Source organism: Theropithecus gelada, chromosome 10 (genome assembly GCF_003255815.1).
Source record: "Theropithecus gelada isolate Dixy chromosome 10, Tgel_1.0, whole genome shotgun sequence".
NCBI classification, from domain to species: domain Eukaryota; kingdom Metazoa; phylum Chordata; class Mammalia; order Primates; family Cercopithecidae; genus Theropithecus; species Theropithecus gelada.
Genome location: NC_037678.1, coordinates 65,710,729 through 65,728,703, shown reverse-complemented (window position 1 = coordinate 65,728,703; position 17,975 = coordinate 65,710,729). Strand labels below are relative to the sequence as shown.

Here is a 17,975-nt window from a genome sequence, read left to right as displayed (position 1 = left end):
GACTATAGTTAACAGTAATTTCCTTTGTTTTGACATAGAGCCTTGCTCTGTTGCTCTGACTGGACTGCAGTGGCACAATCTCGGCACACTGCAACCTCCGCCTCCTGGGTTCAAGTGATTCTCCTGCCTCAGCCTCCTAAGTAGCTGGGATTACAGGCATGCACCACCACACCCAGCTAAGTTTTGTATTTTTAGTAGAGATGGGGTTTCACCATGTTGACCAGGCTGGTCTCAAACTCCTGGCCTCAAGTGATTCACCCGCCTCGGCCTCCCAAAGTGCTGTGATTACAGGCATGAGCCACCATGGCCGGCCTAGTTAACAGTAATCTATTACACAGTTTTTTTGTTATCTTTGATATGGAGTCTCTCTGTCGCCAGGTTGGAATGCAGTGGCTCGATCTCGGCTCACTGCAACCTCCGCCTCCCAGGTTCAAGCAATTTTCCCGCCTCAGCCTCCCAAGTAGCTGGGACAACAGGCGCATGCCATCACACCTGGCTAATTTATTTTATTTTATTTTAGTAGAGACAGGGTTCCACCATGTTGGCCAGGATGGTCTCGATCTCCTGACCTCATGATCCACCTGCCTCGGCCTCCCAAAGTGCTGGGATTACAGGCATGAGCCACCGTGCCCGGCTTATTACATAGTTTTAAATAGCTTGAAGGAAAATATTAAATGTCCCCAACACAGAGAAATGATAAATGTTTTAGATGATGCATATGCTAACTGCCCTGATCTGATCATCAGACATTTATATACACTATGTACCCCATAAAAATGGGACAGTTATCATTTGTCAGTTTAAAAAATACATAAAATAAAAACATAAAGGAAAAAAAAGACAGCAAGAAAGAAGTACCTGGAGAGGAATTTGGTACCTTAGAAAGGTAAGGGAAGATGAGTCTGACCCTGAAAAAGAGGAGAGGGGTGAAGAGCAGTGTGGTGTTCATGATTTTCTTGAGACAGGCTCTTGCTATGTCGCCTAGGCTAGAGTGCAGTGGTGCGATACCAGCTCACTGCAACCTCCACCTCCTGGGCTCAAGCGATCTTCCCACCTTGGCCTCCTGAGTAGCTGGGACTATAGGCGTGCACCACCACACCTGGATAATTTTTGTGGTTTTGGTACAGATGGGGTTTTGCTGCAGCAAGCCATGATCATGCCACTGCACTTCAGCCTGGGACACAGACAGAGACCCTGTCTCAAAATAAACAAAAGTTTAAACTAACATTGGTTGGGTGCAGTGGCTCATGCCTGTAATCCCAGCACTTTAGGAGGCTAAGGCAGCAAGATTGCTTGAGGCCAGGAGTTTGAGACCAGCCTGGGCAACAGAGTGAGACCCTATCTATACAAAAAATTTAAAAATTAGCTGGGCATGGTGGCATGTGTCTGTTGTCCTAGCTACTCAGGAGGCTGAGGTGGGAGGATCACTCGAGCCCAGGAGTTTGAGGTTATAATGAGCTGTGACTACATCACTGCACTCCAGCCTGGGCAACAGAGCAAGACCCTGTCTCTAAAAAATAAACAAATAACACTAAATACAATAAAAAATGAAGTTATTCAGTTACAGCAACCACATTTCAGGTACTCAACACCCGCATGCAGTTAGTGGCTATGAAAAGGGACAGCACTGACCAAGAATATCTCTGTCACTGCAGAAAGTTCTATGGGACAACGCTTCTCTAGAACACAAGTAGAATTACCCTAAGCCCTTGACAAGAACAAAGCTGTTTCCCCAGTATACAAATGGGAATACTGAATACAGTTGCAGATGGAGGCAGGCTTGTTTCTTTGGTGAGAAAGGTGTAAGGAGTTGCTACCTAATGGCCTATAGTTTATCTTGGAAATAAGAGTCAAAGGTTGGGTTATTCATGAGGGTGAATATAGCTGGAGGTGGGAAGCATGGTTGGAGTTCTGAGAGGAGGGAGGACAGTTTGAAATGATGATGATTATTATTAGTAGTATTACTTTTTGAGATGGGGGTCTTGCTGTATTGCCCAGGCTGGAGTGCAGTGGCAGGATCTTGGCAGGATCACTGCAACCTCCGCCTCCCAGGTTCAAGTGATTCTCCTGCCTCAGCCTCCTTGAGTAGCTGAGATTATAGGCACCCACCACCATCCCTGGCTAATTTTTGTATTTTTAGTAGAGATGGGGTTTTGCCATGTTGGCCAGGCTGGTCTCGAACTCCTGACCTCAGGTGATCTGCCCGCCTCAGCCTCCCAAAGTGCTGGGATTGCAGGCGTGAGCCACCGTGCCTGGCCTGAAATGATTATTAGAGACTGGGAGAATCACACTAAGCCTGCCAGAAGGCCCAGCTTAGTTTCGTGACTGGGAATTTATAGATATGCCTGTACGGTGATGGTATCCAGGAGCATTTATGTGTCCAGGTATAGGTGTGGAGATGTTTAGATTTGATTCATCTAGGTTGTATGGTCTTCTGCTAGGTAGATGCAAAGAAGGAAAAGAGAGTTGAGGGTAACTGCAGAAAAATGAGTGAATTACTGTATCACAATATCCAAGATCCTTTTTTTTTTTTTTTTTTTTTTTTTTTTTTTTTTTTTTGAGATGGAGTCTCACTCTGTCGCCCAGGCTGGAGTGCAGTGGTGTGATCTCAGCTCACTGCAACCTCTGCCTCCTGGGTTCAAGCGATTCTCCTGCCTCAGCTTCTCAAGTAACTGGGATTACAGGCATGGGCCACCACGCCTGGCTAATTTTTTGTATTTTTAGTAGAGATGGGGTTTCGCCGTGTTGGCCAGGCTGGTCTCGAACTCCTGACTTCAAGTGATTCACCCTCCTTGGCCTCCCAAGGTGCTGGGATTATAGGCGTGAGCCATTGCACCCGGCCTACATGTGGAGAGAAATGAAGATAGAAGGCCACTGACAAGCTCGAAGAAAGTGAGGACACAATAAACTGGAGGGCCCGATGAGCTAGGAAAACGTGGATGAGGAGGAAAGGGGTTTGTGGACAGAGAAAAGTATGTTTAAACTAGTGATTTTACAGGGAGGGCAGTTTTGAATGATGATAAGGTCCAGGGTGTAATCTGCTGAGACTATTGGCCTGAGGTGCAGTGCTGTCTAGCTCTGTCACCCAGGCTGGAGTGCAGTGGCGCCGTATCGGCTCACTGCAACCTCCGCCTCCCAGGTTCAAGTGATTCTCCTGCCTCAGCCTCCTGAGTAGCTGGGACTACAGACACATACCACCACACCCAGCTAATTTTTGTATTTTTAGTAGCAATGGGGGTTTCACCATGTTGGCCAGGATGGTCTCAATCTCCTGACTTTGTGATCAACCTGCCTCAGCTTCCCGAAGTGCTAGGATTACAGTCATGAGCCACTGTGCCCAGCTCTTTTTTTTTTTTCTTTTTCTTTTTCTTTTGGAGACAGAGTCTTACTCTGCTGCTCAGGCTGGAGTGCAGTGGCGTGATCTCGGCTTGCTGCAATCTCTGCCTCCCAGGTTCAAGCAATCCTCCTGCCTCAGCCTCCCGAGTAGCTGGGACAATAGGCGCGAGCCACCAAACCCGGCTAATTTTTTTGTATTTTCACTAGAAATGGGGTTTTGCCTTGTTGGCCAGGCTGGTTTCGAACTCCTGACTCAGGTGATCTACCCACCTTGGCCTCCCAAAGTGCTGGGATTACAGGCGTGAGCCACAGTGCCTGGCCCTACAACTTTTTCCTCTGTGTTTGTATGCAGGCAACAACAACAAAAAATTAAAATGTGTTACTTGTGTAATTAAAAAATTTTAATATAGACAATGTAATCACATGACCACAATTATATTAAAAATAATGGCAAAATATCATAAATAAAATTTTTTGTGGTTAATAATATTGGTTCTCTTTGTAAGGGCACAGATGACTTCCTTTTATCTTTCTGCATTTTTCTAAGTAATTATAATGAACACGTACTACTTTTATAATGGTGAGTGCTTTATCTTTAAAAAATTATTCACTCAGTTTATTACTGGACTAATTACTTACATCCACTATAAAATCTTCAGCCTCCAGTTTTACTTCCAGCAATTCTCTGGGTTTAGCAGCGGCAACCTCTTTTGGAAGAGATTCATAGTCCTCCTAGAAAACACAAGACTCCCCACGTTGGAATCCATTTTTCCTCATTAAGCCTTTATGCCACAAACAGGTTCTCTTTAAGAAAATGGCACCTAACTAAGAAAAATGATTGGAGATATCCTTAACAAATATAGCTCCTACCAATGTCACCCGTTAAACAAATAGAGCAATTTTTATAAAAAATTGTAAAAAGTGGCCAGGCATAGTGGCTCACGCCTATAATCCAAGCACTTTGGGAGGCTGAGGTGGGCAGATCATGAGGTCAGGAGTTCAAGACCAGCCTGACCAACATGGTGGAACCCCGTCTCTACTAAAAATACAAAAATTAGCTGGGCGTGGTGGCGGGTGCCTATAATCCCAGCTACTCGGGAGGCTGAGGCAGGAGAATTGCTTGAACCCAGGAGGTGGAGGGTACAGTGAGCTGAGATCACGCCACTGCACTCTAGCCTGGGTGACAAAGTGAAACTGTCAAAAAAAAAAAAAAAAAAAATTCACATTTTGAAAAAAAAAAAAAAAAGTGGCATTAACCTATTAGTACAACAAGAGGAAGTACAAGCCAAGAAATTATTGAGGTAGGATGTGGTTATAAGTATGACTTGTGTTATAGCTTTCTGGCAAAGAGAAAACTCTTCAACAAGTAGGAGGTGAAAATAGATATTTGAGTTAAAGAAGACAGGTGTGTGCCATCTGGGAGATGATATCCTGTGAAGGAACCAAGTCATTACAACAGGTCACCACAGCCTCAATGAAGCCCATGCAGGCACTTTCTTTGGAGGTCCCTTTCCCTTATATTCATTTTCCCATGCTTGAATCTAGCCAAAATTAGAGACCCACTCTCACTTCCTGGATGAGAGCAAAGATTTGGAGTTAAGTTAGACCTGGCTTTTGAATCCTGGCTAAATATGCTTTCATGAGCAAGTTATTTAATCTCAGTGAAGCCTCAGTTTCTCTATCTGTAAAACAGGCCTAAGACCCCTGCACTGCTGTAAAGATTAAATGAGAGTAAATGTAAAGCACTTAGTACAGAGTCATAGTATCATGATAGGTTAGTGGTTTCCTCTTGGAGGACAGAGGTAACCTTTCACTAATGGAAAGATGCCTGATAACTCACCTTTTTAATCTTTTCTTGTTCCGTTGGCTGGGTCTCACCCACATACTTGAATAGATTACGGTATTCAATTTGTTTTAAAATCTCTCGTGCGTCTTTCAATTTGGGATCAGTAGAGTATAAAATCTCCAGAAAAATGTTATCTGCCAATTTGATGACATTTCAGTTACATTAAAATAAAAACACAGAGTTAAAGAATTACATAGTGCTATTCTACTGAAATGATCTTAACAGGCAGGTACATTATTATTTTGGCAATATGAGAAAAATTTTTTTTTTTTTTTTTTTTTTTTTTTTGAGACGGAGTCTCGCTCTGTCGCCCAGGCTGGAGTGCAGTGGCCGGATCTCAGCTCACTGCAAGCTCCGCCTCCCGGGTTCACGCCATTCTCCGGCCTCAGCCTCCCGAGTAGCTGGGACTACAGGTGCCCGCCACCTCACCCGGCTATTTTTTGTATTTCTTAGTAGAGACGGGGTTTCACCGTGTTAGCCAGGATGGTCTCGATCTCCTGACCTCGTGATCCGCCCATCTCGGCCTCCCAAAGTGCTGGGATTACAGGCTTGAGCCACCGCGCCCGGCCGAAAAATTTTTAAAATATTTAAGTGAAAAAACCTTTTAAAACTGTTCCAGTTGACCAGTCACAGTGGCTCATGCCTGCAATCCCAGCACTTTGAGAGGCCGAGGTGGGCGGATCACTTGAGGTCAGGAGTTCGAGACCAGCCTGTCCAACATGGTGAAACCCCGTCTCTACTAACAATACAAAAAAAATTAGCTGGGTGTGGTGACGGGCACCTATAATCCTAGCTACTCAGGAGGCTGAGGCAGGAGAATTGCTTGAGCCTGGAAAGTGGAGGTTGCAGTGAGCCAAGATTGCACCATTGTACTCAAGCGTGGGCAACAAGAGTGAGACTCTCTCAAAAATAAAAGTTCCTGTCAATGACTTGGATTTAATTCCAGGTAATCCGGAGAGTGGGGAAGGATAGAGAGAAATAAGACTGCATTGGAGTTGATGACTGCTGAGCTGGGTGATGGGTACATAAAGGTGTATGGATTTATTGTTGACATGTTTTATTTTGTCTTTAAAAGAGAATGGTGGCTAGGCACTGTGGCTCACATCTGTGATCCCAGCAATTTGGGAGGCCAAGGCAGGTGGATCACCTGAGGTCAGGAGCTCGAGACCAGCCTGGCCAACATGGCAAAACCCTGCCTCTACCAAAAATGCAAAAATTAGCTGGGCATGGCGGCGCATGCCTGTGGTCCCAACTACTCAGGAGGCAGAGGCAGGAGAATTGCTTGAACCCTGGGGGTGGAGGTTGCAGTGAGCCGAGATGGCACCACTGCACTCCCACCTGGGTGACAGAGTGACACTATCTCAAAAAAAAAAAAAAAAAAAAAAAAAAGAGAGAGAACAGTCCTGAAATATTTACAAGCAAAATTATGTCTAGGATCTGCTTCAAAATAGTCCAGTGTTTGACATGAGTGGGTAGATGAGGAGATGAGGCAAAACTGCCATGTGTTGATAACTGTTGAAGCTAAGTGACAGGTACATGGCTTTGTAAATTTCTATAATAATAAAACAACGATTTTTTAAGTGTCCCATTTGATGATGAGAGTAGAAGAAATGTTTTTCCTTTCTTTCATTTTCTCCCAATTTTTATTTTGAAAAATTTCAAAATAAAATATCCTTCACTTAAATTCAACAATTGTTAATGTTTTTCTGCATGCACTTTCTCCATATATATATCCCTGTGCAATTTTTTTTTTTTTTTTTTGAGACAGAGTCTTGCTTTGTCACCTAGGCTGGCATGCAGTGGTGTGATCTTGGCTCACTGCAACCTCTGCCTCCCAGGTTCAAGTGATTCTCTTGCCTCAGCCTCCTGAGTAGCTGGGACTACAGGTGTGTGCCACCATGCCCAGCTAATTTCTGTATTTTCAGTAGAGATTGGGTTTTGCCACGTTGGTCATACTGGTCTCAAACTCCTGGCCTCAAGTGACCCACCCGCCTCAGCCTCCCAAAGTGCTGGGATTCCAGGTGTGAGCCACTTCACCTGACCTTTTTCTTTTTTTTTTTTTCTTCTTTTTAAGGTCAGGTTCTGTGGCCTAGGCTGAAGTGCAGTGGTGTGATCATAGTTCACTGCAGCATCAAAGTCCTGTGCTCAGGCATCCTCCTGCCTTAGCCCTTGAGTAGCTGGGACTACAGATGTGTACCACCATGCCTGGCTAGATTTTTTTTTTTTTTTTTTTTTTTTTTGAGACAGGGTCTCGCTGTGTCATCAGGCTGGAGTGAAGTGGCATATGATTATGGCTCACTGCATCCTTGACCTCCTGGGCTCAGGCAATCCTCCTGCCTCAGCCTCCTGAGTAACTGGGACTACAGGCACATGCCACCATGCCCAGCTAAATCAAAAGCTAGTTTAAATGTAAATATAATTTGAAAAAATTAATCTTCCTGCCTCAGTCTCCTGAACAGCTGGGACTAAAGACACATGCCACTACACCTGGATAAAGATGATTTTTTTTTTTTTTTTTTGAGACAGAATCTCACCCTGTTGCCCAGGCTGGAGTGCAATGGTGCGATCTCGGCTCACTGCAACCTCTGCCCCCTGGGTTCAAATGATTCTCCTGTCTCAGCCTCCGGAGTAGCTGGGATTACAGGCACTAGGCTGGTCTCGAACTCCTGACCTCATATTCACCTGCTTCGGCCTCCCAAAGTGCCGGGATTACAGGCGTGAGCCACCGTGCCCGGCTGACTTTTTAAAATGTGGCATCACTTGCATTATTATGAATGAAAATTAAAAGTATCCTCAACTTGTTCAATTTTTTTTTTCTTTTTACTTTTATGTTATTTATTTATTTATTTATTTCATGTTTGAGATGGAATCTCGCTCTGTCATCCAGGCTGGAATGCAGTGGTGCGACCTTGGCTTACTGCAACCTCTGCCTCCTGGGTTCAAGTGATTCTCGTGCCTCAGTCTCTGAGTAGCTGCGACTATAGGCACCCGCCACCACGCCAAGCTAATACTTTGTATTTTTAGTAGAGACAGGGTTTCACCATGTTGGAAAAGCTGGTCTTGAACTCCTGACCTCAAGTGATCCGCCTGCTTCAGCCTCCCAAAGTGTTGGGATTATAGGCATGAGTCACCCTGCCTAGCCTTACATATATATTTTTAAAGAACAATGTATATAGTTCTTGTAAGTTAATTTTTTATTTTTTTCTCTATTATTATTATTATTATTTGATACAGGGTCTTGCTCTGTCACCCAGGCTGGACTGCAGTGATGCAGTCTTGGCTCACTGCAACCCCCACCTCCTGGGCTCCAGTGATTCTCCAACCTCAGCATCCTGAGTAGCTGGGACTACAGGCATGTACCATCATGGCTAATTTTTAAATTTTTTATAGAAACAAGGTTTCAGCATGTTGCCCAGGCTGATCTCAAACTCCTGGGCTCAAGCGATCCATCTGCCTTGGTCTCCTAGAGTGCTGGGATTATAGGCATGAGCCACCTTGTCTGGCCTATTATGTATCTTTTGATTGAATTTACTGAAAGGTAATGTGAAGTCTGTCAAGTTGAATAATAAAAATTTGGGCTTGTATTTTACGTGCCTTTTCCCCCCATTTCATTTTTCTAGTAATTCATTTTTATCATACTTTACAGAAATAACAATCTGCATGGGGTTGGTAATTTAAAAAACTGGTTCTTCAAAGACAGTTTAGGTTTCATTTTGTCAGTGTGCAGCAAATAGAATCCAGCTGCCATAGAAGTAGCACTCTAGGCAGGAAGCTATGGTAGAGTGATTTGGCTGTGTCTTAGGTCACTTAGCTTCTGTTGTTTTTCTCCATTTTCAGAGCCTCCAACCTTTCCACGGATTCTGTAAGCTATGTGATTGCTTTCCAATTTTATTTTTATTTTTTGTTTATTTATTTATTTATTTATTTTTGAGACAGAGTCTTGCTCTGTTGCCCAGGCTGGAGTGCAGTGGTGCTTTCTCAGCTCACTACAACCTCTGCCTCCTGGGTTCAAGCGATTCTCCTGCCTCAGCCTCCTGAGTAGCTGAGATTACAGGTATGCGCCACCATGCCTGGCTAATCTTTGTATTTGTAGTAGAGACAGGGTTTTACAATTTTGGACAGGATGGTCTCGAACTCCTGACCTCAGGTAATCTGCCCTCCTTGGCCTCCCAAAGTGCTGGGATTACAGGCATGAGCCACCACGCCTGGCCCAATTTTATTTTTAGTCAAACAGTTTCATAATTTGTAACTAAGAACTCTGACTGGTGTATACTTTTCATTTCACTTCTTTTGCTTTATCTCAGTCAATACTTTCCCACATTAAAGAACTAGCTGTGGCTGGGTGCAGTGGCTCACACCTGTAATCCCAGCACTTTGGGAGGCCGAGGCAGGTGGATCATCTGAGGTCAGGAGTTCCAGACCAGCCTGGCTGACATGGTGAAACCCCGTCTCTACTAAACATACAAAAAAAAAATTAGCTGGGTGTGGTGGTAGGCACCTGTAATCCCAGCTACTCGGGAGGCTGAGGAAGGAGAATCGCTTGTACCCGGGAGGTGGAGGCTGCAGTGAGCCGACATCATGCCATTGCATTCCCGACTGGGCTACAAGAGCAAAACTCTGTCCCACACTAAAAAAAAAAAAAGAACCTTTCCACACTAAGCTGCAGATTTTGTTTTTGCAGAAGTGTGGATAGATGTTCCTGGCATCTTGTGTTTTTGTAATGAAAATAATGTTAAATGGTCAAGTCGGTTTTTTGGTGTTCAATAGTAGTCCAGGTATGAGTTAAACAATGACAAGTCTGGGCAACATAGTGGGACCCTGTCTCTACAAAAATTGAAAAAATTACCCAGGTGTGGTAGCACATGCCTATAGTCCCAGCTACTTGGCTGAGGCTGAGGCTGAGGCAAGAGGATCACTTGAGCCCGGGAGGTTGAGGCTGCAATAAGCTATGATGGCACCACTGCACTCCAGCCTGGATGACAGAATAAAATCCTGTCTCAAAATAAATTAAAAAAAAAAATTAAATTAAAAAGTTAAATAATGGGCCAGGCTTGGTGGCTCACACCTGTAATCCCAGCACTCTGAGAGATCGAGGCAGATGAATCACATGAGGTCAGGAGTTCGAGACCAGCCTGGCCAATATGGTGAAACCCCGTCTCTACTGAAAATACAAAAATTAGCTGGGCATTTAGCTAATTTTAGGTGGGGCATGCCTGTAATCCCAGCTACCCAGGAAACTGAGGCAGAAGAATTGCTGAAACCCAAGAGGTGGAGGTTGCAGTGAGCCAAGATTGCACCAGTGCACTCCAGCCTAGGTGACAGAGCGAGACTCCATCTGCAGGAAAAAAAAAAAAAAAAAGTTAAATAATGTATATTGAGTACTTATGTGTCAACTCTATACTAGGTGCTATGCCTCATTTAAATATCACAACAAAACTATATACTAGGTATCATTACCCTCATTTTACAGATGAAAGATTCAGATAGGTCAAATCCCTTTATCAAGGTTACTTTATCGGTACAAGACAGAAATAAAACTCAAATTCAAAAGGAGATAATTACTTGGGAAGCTAAAATCCTTCCACCGGCTGTGTACAGTGGGTCACACCTGTAATCCTGGCACTTTAGGAGGTCAAGGCAGGAAGATCGCTTGAGCCCAGGAGTTTGAGAGATGCCTGGGCAATATAGTGAGACCCTTTCTTTCTTTTTTTCCACTTAATAGTTATTTTGAAAAATGAAAAATAAAAGAAAGAAAAATAACTCACTGGCAATTCAAGGACATCTTATAGTTTATCTGAGATGGACCATCTATGTTACCTGTTACTTCTTACCTGTCAGTTTAGTATAGGCTTCCATGTCATCAATTGCTGTAGAAATGCGATACTTTTTTCCTCCAGCACCTGTAATCTCTATATAGTTGTCTGCTTTAAGGAAAGCATCTGTAATCCTAAAAATCATTTTGCAAAAATTTATGCTTATGAGAAATTTTGAATATTTGCCTTATGTCTTACTTAAGGAAATCTTTCTACTTTAGGGAAATAAAATAACGAGGCACAATGTTCTAAAGACAACTGTGTCTCCACCATACCAAATTTGTGCTTGGTGACCTGTGAGCTACCGTGCTTACTGTGTTCCAGGCACTGTGGCAGGGCTTTACATTCACCATCTTATTTAATCTTCCCAACAATAAGGTAGGTGTATTCAGCCCTCATTTTATAGATGCAGAAATGAAGTAAATTTTGATTTAACCAAGTTAGGAAGAAACAGGGCCAGGCTTTGAACCTAGATCTCTCTGAATTACAAAACAACAACAACAACAAAAACTCTTACCAAAGTATTAACATACAAATAGGAGAATGTAATCTGCTCATGACAAAGGATAGGTAAAAATAGGAATTAAGCTAAACTTCCTCAACACAACTGTGAAAACGAACATGAAAAGTTAATTAATTTAAGGCTATTTTAGAGACATGGAAGAAGTAACTTGACTCACACCCAGTGTTTGATAACTCCTCATGGAATCTTTGAGTCACGGGGAGACCTGGCTGTACAGTTTTCTGCTATGGTTCTGACTGGGTTAGGAAGAGGTAAAATTGCTATTGGTTTTACCACTTGGTACTAATTTTGATAAATATTTGACAGGATACAAATAGACATTAATCTTAATCCTTAAAGTTAATTTTTGTCATTAATCTCAGAATTCAAATATTCACATCCTACCTCCCATTCTGCTGATGACTAATATCTGGTACGTAAGTGACTAGCTGTGCCGAGGTCCTGGGTGATCTCAGCACTGCCGCTTCACGTCTGGCCTAAGTCCCTTTATCCACTTCTCTCCTTTTCCTCCAACTAAATTAACTCTATGCTAGATTTTTTTCTTTAAGGAAACCACTTTAAATTTAATCACTTAATATTTACTTGAACTTATCTAGAAATGTCTAGTTGAGCCTAGTATGATACTCTAGCCAAGTATCAAGGAAAATTTTATAGGGAAATGACAATCAAGTTTCTTACATTGTATCAATAATGTTGCCAACTTTGTGTTGATAAGCTCTACGGTGTAAAGAGTTGCGAGTGTGGAACATGTCATACAGGTTTCCAACTTCCTGCAGGAAAACATGAAGTAAATATTAATAGGATCAGATTATGTTAACCTTATTAGAGACAAGTATACAGGACAAGGAAAGGGGATTGTGGCAGACAAGAGGGCTTTGAACAGGGACTTCTTCATTAACACCTTTGACCCCACTACAAAATGAGGAGGCAGATTAGTAAAGCCATTTATTGGCTTGCAACTTTCATTCTTTTTTATTTTTATTTTTTATTTTTTTAAAGACAAAGTCTTGCTATGTTACTCAGGCTGGTCTTAAGTGATCTTCCCACCTCAACCTTGCTGGGATAACATGCATCAGCCACTGTGCCCAGCTAACTTTCATTCTTTGTTTTTTTTTTTTTTTTTTTTTTTAGACGGAGTCTTGCTCTGTTGGCCAGGCTGTAGTACAAGTCTTTCATTGCAAGAACTTTCATTCTTTTTCTTTTCTTTTCTTTTCTTTTTTTTTGAGATGGAGTCTCGCTCTGTTGCCCAGGCTGGAGTGCAGTGGCTTGATCTCGGCTCACTGCAAGCTCTGCTTCCTGGGTTCATGCCGTTCTCCCGCTTCAGCCTCCTGAGTAGCTGGGACTACAGGCACCTGCCACCACGCCCGGTTAGTTTTTTTGTATGTTTTTTAGTAGAGACGGGGTTTCACCGTGTTAGCCAGGATGGTCTCGATCTTCTGACCTTGTGATCCACCCGTCTCGGCCTCCCAAAGTGCTGGGATTACAGGCTTGAGCCACCGCGCCGGGCCAGAACTTTCATTCTTAATAAACTAGGCCAGGCACGATGGCTCATACCTGTAACCCTAGCACTTTGGGAGGCCGAGGTGGGCAGATCACCTGAGGTCAGGAGTTCAAGATCAGCTTGGCCAACATGGTGAAACCCTGTCTCTACAAAAATACAAAAATTAGCCAGGCATGATGACAGGTGCCTGTAATCCCAGCTAATAGGGAGGCTGAGGTGGGAGAATCGCTTGAACCCAGGAGGCAGAGGTTGCAGTGAGCTGAGACCACGCCATTGTACTCCAGCCTGGGCCACAGAGCAAGACTCCATCTCAAAAAAAAATAAAACGTGGCTGGGCGCGGTGACTCACGCCTGTAATTATATATATATATATAATATATATATATATTCAGGCATATATATATGCATATATATGTATATAAATATATATTTTAATCCTCCCAATAACTGTAGGAAATAGGTATCACTATTCTTATGTTCTTCATTCTTGACTTTTTCTTTTTTTTTTTTTTTTAGACAGCCTCGCTCTGTCACCCAGGTTGGAATGCAATGGCACACAATCTTGGCTCACTGCAACCTCCACTTCCCAGGTTGAAGTGATTCTCGTACCTCAGCCTCCTGAGTAGCTGGGATTACAGGTGTATGCTACCACACCTGGCTAATTTTTGTATTTTCAGTAGAGACAGGGTTTCACCATGTTGGCCACGCTGGTCTCAAACTTGTAAGCTTAAGCGATCTGCCCACCTCGGCCTCACGAAGTAGTGGGATTATGGGATTACAGGTATGAGTCACCACACCTAGCCGTACTTGACTTTCTATAGTATAGTACTATACTACTTTTTGATTACATGACTGCCATCTAACAGGGACCTAGTGATTTCACTTGTTTAACTACAGTTGACCTTTAACAACACATGTTTGAACTGTAAGAGTTCATTTATACAGATTTTCTTGCCCCGCTGCCACCCCTGAGACAGTAAGACCAACCCCTCCTCTTTCTGAGTCTATTTAATGTGAAGACGATGAGGATGAAGACCTTTATGATCATCCACTTCCACTTAATGAATAGTAAATATACTTTCTCTGCCTTATGTTTTTTTTTTTTTTTTTTTTTTTGAGAGGAGTCTTGCTCTGTCACACAGGCTGGAGTGCAGTGGCGCAATCTCGGCTCACCACAACCTCTGCCTCCCAGGTTCAAGTAATTTTTCTGCCTCAGCCTCCCAAGTAGCTGGGATTACAGGTGCTCACCACTGCACCCAGCTAATTTTTGTATTTTGAGTAGAGACAGGGTTTCACCATGTTGCCCAGGTTGGGCAGGCTGGTCTTGAACTCTTAATCTCAGGTGATTCACCCACCTTGGCCTCCTAAAGTGCTGGGATTACAGGCGTGAGCCACTGAGCCTGGCCTTGCCTTATGATTTTCTTAATAACATTTTCTTTTCTTTAGCTTACTTTATTGTAAGAATACAGTAGACGGGGCATGGTGGCTCCAACATGTAATACCAGCACTTTGGGAGGCTAAGGAGGGCAAATCGCTTCAGGTCAGGAGTTCGAGACCAGTCTGGGGAACACAGCAAAACCCTCTCTCTACAAAAAAAATAAAAAAATTAGCCCGGTATAGTGGCATGTGCCTGTGGTTGCAGCTACTTGGGAAGCTGAAGTGGGAGATTTGCTTGAGCTGGAAAGGTGGAGGTTGCCGTGATTGGAGATTGCACCACTATACTCCAATCTGGGTGACAGAGTAAGATCCTGTATCAAAATAATAATAATAATATAGTATATGATGCATGTAACATTCAAAATAGGCTGGGTACAGTGGCTCATACCTATAATCATAGCACTTTAGGAGGCTGAGGTGGGTGGGTTGCTTGATCCCAGGAGTTTGAGACCAGCCTGGGCAACACAGTGAAATCCCACCTCTATAAAATAAATTCCAAAATTAGCCAAGCATAGGCCTGTAGTCCCAGCTACTCAAGAGGCAGAGGAGGAAGGATCAGTTGAGCCCAGGAAGTCAAGGCTACGTGCACTATGATAGTGTCACTGTACTCCAGCCTGAGTGATAGAGCAAGACCCTGTCTGGAAACAAAACAAAAACCAAAAAAACATACAAAATGTGTGTAACTGACCATTAAAGTTATCAATAAGGCTTCTGGTCAAGAGGAGGCTATTAGTAGTTAAGTTTTTGGGAAGTCAGAAGTTGTATGCAGGCCGCAGGCCAGGCACGGTGGCTCACACCTATAATCCCAGCACTTTGGGAGGCCAAAGTGGGTGGATCACTTGAGGTCAGGAGTTCGAGACCAGCCTGGCCAACATGGTGAAACCCCGTTGTCTAATAAAAAGACAAAAATTAGCTGGGCGTGGTGGCATGTACCTGTAAACCTAGCTAGTCATGAGGCTGAGGCAGAAGAATCACTTGAACCCAGGAGGCAGAGCTTGCAGTGAGCCAAGATCGTGCCACTGCACCCCAGCCTAGGCAACAGAAGGAGACTCTGACACCAAAAAAAAAAAAAAAAAAAGAAAAGTTATATATAGATTTTCAACTAGGAGAGGGGGTAGCACCCCTAAACACGATTTTGTTCAAGTGTTAACTGTATAAAATTTTTCAACACTAATATAGTGATTAAAAATGAGACTCTGGGCCAGGCACGGTGGCTCATGCCTATAATCACAGCACTTTGGGAGGCTGAGGCAGCCGGATCACGAGGTCAGGAGATTGAGATCATCCTGGCTAACATGGTGAAACCCCATCTCTACTAAAAATACAAAAAAAAAAAACTAGCCGGGCGAGGTGGCGGGCGCCTGTAGTCCCAGCTACCAGGGAGGCTGGGCAGGAGAATGGCGTGAACCCGGGAGGCGGAGCTTGCAGTGAGCCGAGAAGGCGCCACTGCACTTTGGGTGGTGGAGTGAGACTCCACCTCAAAAAAAAAAAAAAAAGAGAGACTCTGGAAACAAATTTTTTGAGTTGAGATTCCAACTCTACTACTTGTTAATTATATGCCTTCTCTGTGCCTTAATTTGCTCGCCTGTTGAATGGAATAATAGTATCTATCTCACAGGGTTATACGGAATAAGTTGATCCGTCCAAAGCACTTAAAATAATGCCTCATACAAGCCAGGCATGATAATGTGCACTCCCAGCCACTTGGGAGGCTGAGGAGGGAGGATCACTTGAGCTCAGGAGTTCAAGACTAGCCTGGGGAACACAGTGAGATCCTATTTCAAAAAAAATGCAACCAACCAAACAGAAAAACCCCAAAACCAGTGTCTGACTCAAAACTTAATAAATGTCCATTTTAATTTTATTATTATTTAATAATGCAGTAGGAGGGAAGAGACTAAAGATATTTACAAATCCTAGGAATTAAGTAAAGAGATTGTCGATTTACCAATTATTCCAAATTGTCAAATGGTTATTTCCAAATTTCAGACCAGGAACAACACTCTTCTTATTATCTCCTCTGGCAGAGCTTACCTTATCTCTAGCACAAATACGCAACTCATTGTCTACTTCACAGACACGGGCAAACTTAATGAAGCGCTTGTAATCAAAATTATTTTGGATTCCAAGATGATGGCAGTCCCTAGAAGGATTCCAAAGCACAGATATGAAATTTTTCAACAAGGAAGCTGTACCTTAAATAGTAATACTAAATTTATATAAATATTTTAGCCAACTTTTCAGAAGTGTTCAGTGCATACCTGGCAAAATAATCCCATTTGTCCACATCAATGCCATTTCTTTTATTAGACACTATCTCATAAAGGAAGCTTTTCCTTTCAGGACGCCCTTTATATGGCCACTGGAAGGCAAGAAAACCCACTGGAAGTTTTAGGACAGGCACCAAATCTATTTATAATCAAAGCAAAGCAATTTTATTAATCTGTAAATTATAAACAGATACCTGACTGGGAATATAAGATAAACTAGAAGGTTCTATTCCTTCTTCCACTTCATTTCAAAACTAGTAGAAAGGGAAAAGAAATGCTAAGGTATATGATACCTTATTGTTACCACATTTTCTTTTCTTGTGCCACTGAAAAGATCTTAACTGTATTACATTTCCCAAAACCAACAACAACTGTGTTTTCTTGGTTTATAAACCAAGTTTTTGAAAAATATAAAGTCTAGGCCAGGCGCAGTGGCTCATGCCTGTAATCCCATCACTTTGGGAGGCCGAGGAGGGCAGATAACAAGGTCAGGAGTTCAAGACCAGCCTGGCCAAGATGGTGAAACCTCGTCTCTACTAAAAATACAAAAATTAGCCAGGCTAGGTAGCAAATGCCTGTAATCCCAGCTACTCGGGAGGCTGAGGTAGGAGAATCACCTGAACTCAGGAGGTGGAGGTTGCAGTGAGCTGAGGTTACACTACTGCCCTCTAGCCTGGGTAACACAGCAAGACTCCATCTCAAAAATAAAAAAATAAATAAATAATATAAAATCTAATAATAAACTAATGATGCTTGAATTCATGCATTAAAATAGTACTATCTTTCAAAGTAGCTACACACCTAGTCTAAATAATATGCATTGTTGAATGTATTCTTTGAGCTCAATTGTTTTGGAAATAGGATATTTGCTACAAAACCCATCTCTTTATCTTATACTGTAAGTACACTTGTATATATTTGAGGAAACAACCCTAAAAGTCTCAGGGGGAAATTATTTTCCAACTTTATTTTTAATTTAAAAAAATACAGGCCGGGCGTGGTGGCTCAAGCCTGTAATCCCAGCACTTTGGGAGGCCGAGACGGGCGGATCACGAGGTCAGGAGATTGAGACCATCCTGGCTAACACAGTGAAACCCCGTCTCTATTAAGAAATACAAAAAACTAGCCGGGCGAGGTGGCGGGCGCCTGTAGTCCCAGCTACTCGGGAGGCTGAGGCCAGAGAATGGCGTGAACCCGGGAGGCGGAGCTTGCAGTGAGCTGAGATCCGGCCACTGCACTCCAGCCTGGG

At 43.1% G+C, this 17,975-nt stretch overlaps 1 protein-coding gene across 2 annotated transcripts in view; it reads right to left on the bottom strand.

The window, feature by feature from the left end:
- SAMHD1 (SAM and HD domain containing deoxynucleoside triphosphate triphosphohydrolase 1) overlaps positions 1-17,975 on the bottom strand; it is a 58,296-nt gene that overhangs the window by 7,738 nt on the left and 32,583 nt on the right. For both annotated transcript variants that reach the window (XM_025399035.1, XM_025399036.1), the window contains exons 8-13: positions 16,718-16,818; positions 16,491-16,599; positions 12,197-12,288; positions 11,014-11,129; positions 5,177-5,316; positions 3,976-4,068 (exon numbers count right to left, since the gene is read on the bottom strand). In XM_025399035.1, the coding sequence (XP_025254820.1) occupies positions 3,976-4,068; positions 5,177-5,316; positions 11,014-11,129; positions 12,197-12,288; positions 16,491-16,599; positions 16,718-16,818 (651 nt within the window). The remainder of the gene's footprint in view (positions 1-3,975; positions 4,069-5,176; positions 5,317-11,013; positions 11,130-12,196; positions 12,289-16,490; positions 16,600-16,717; positions 16,819-17,975) is intronic.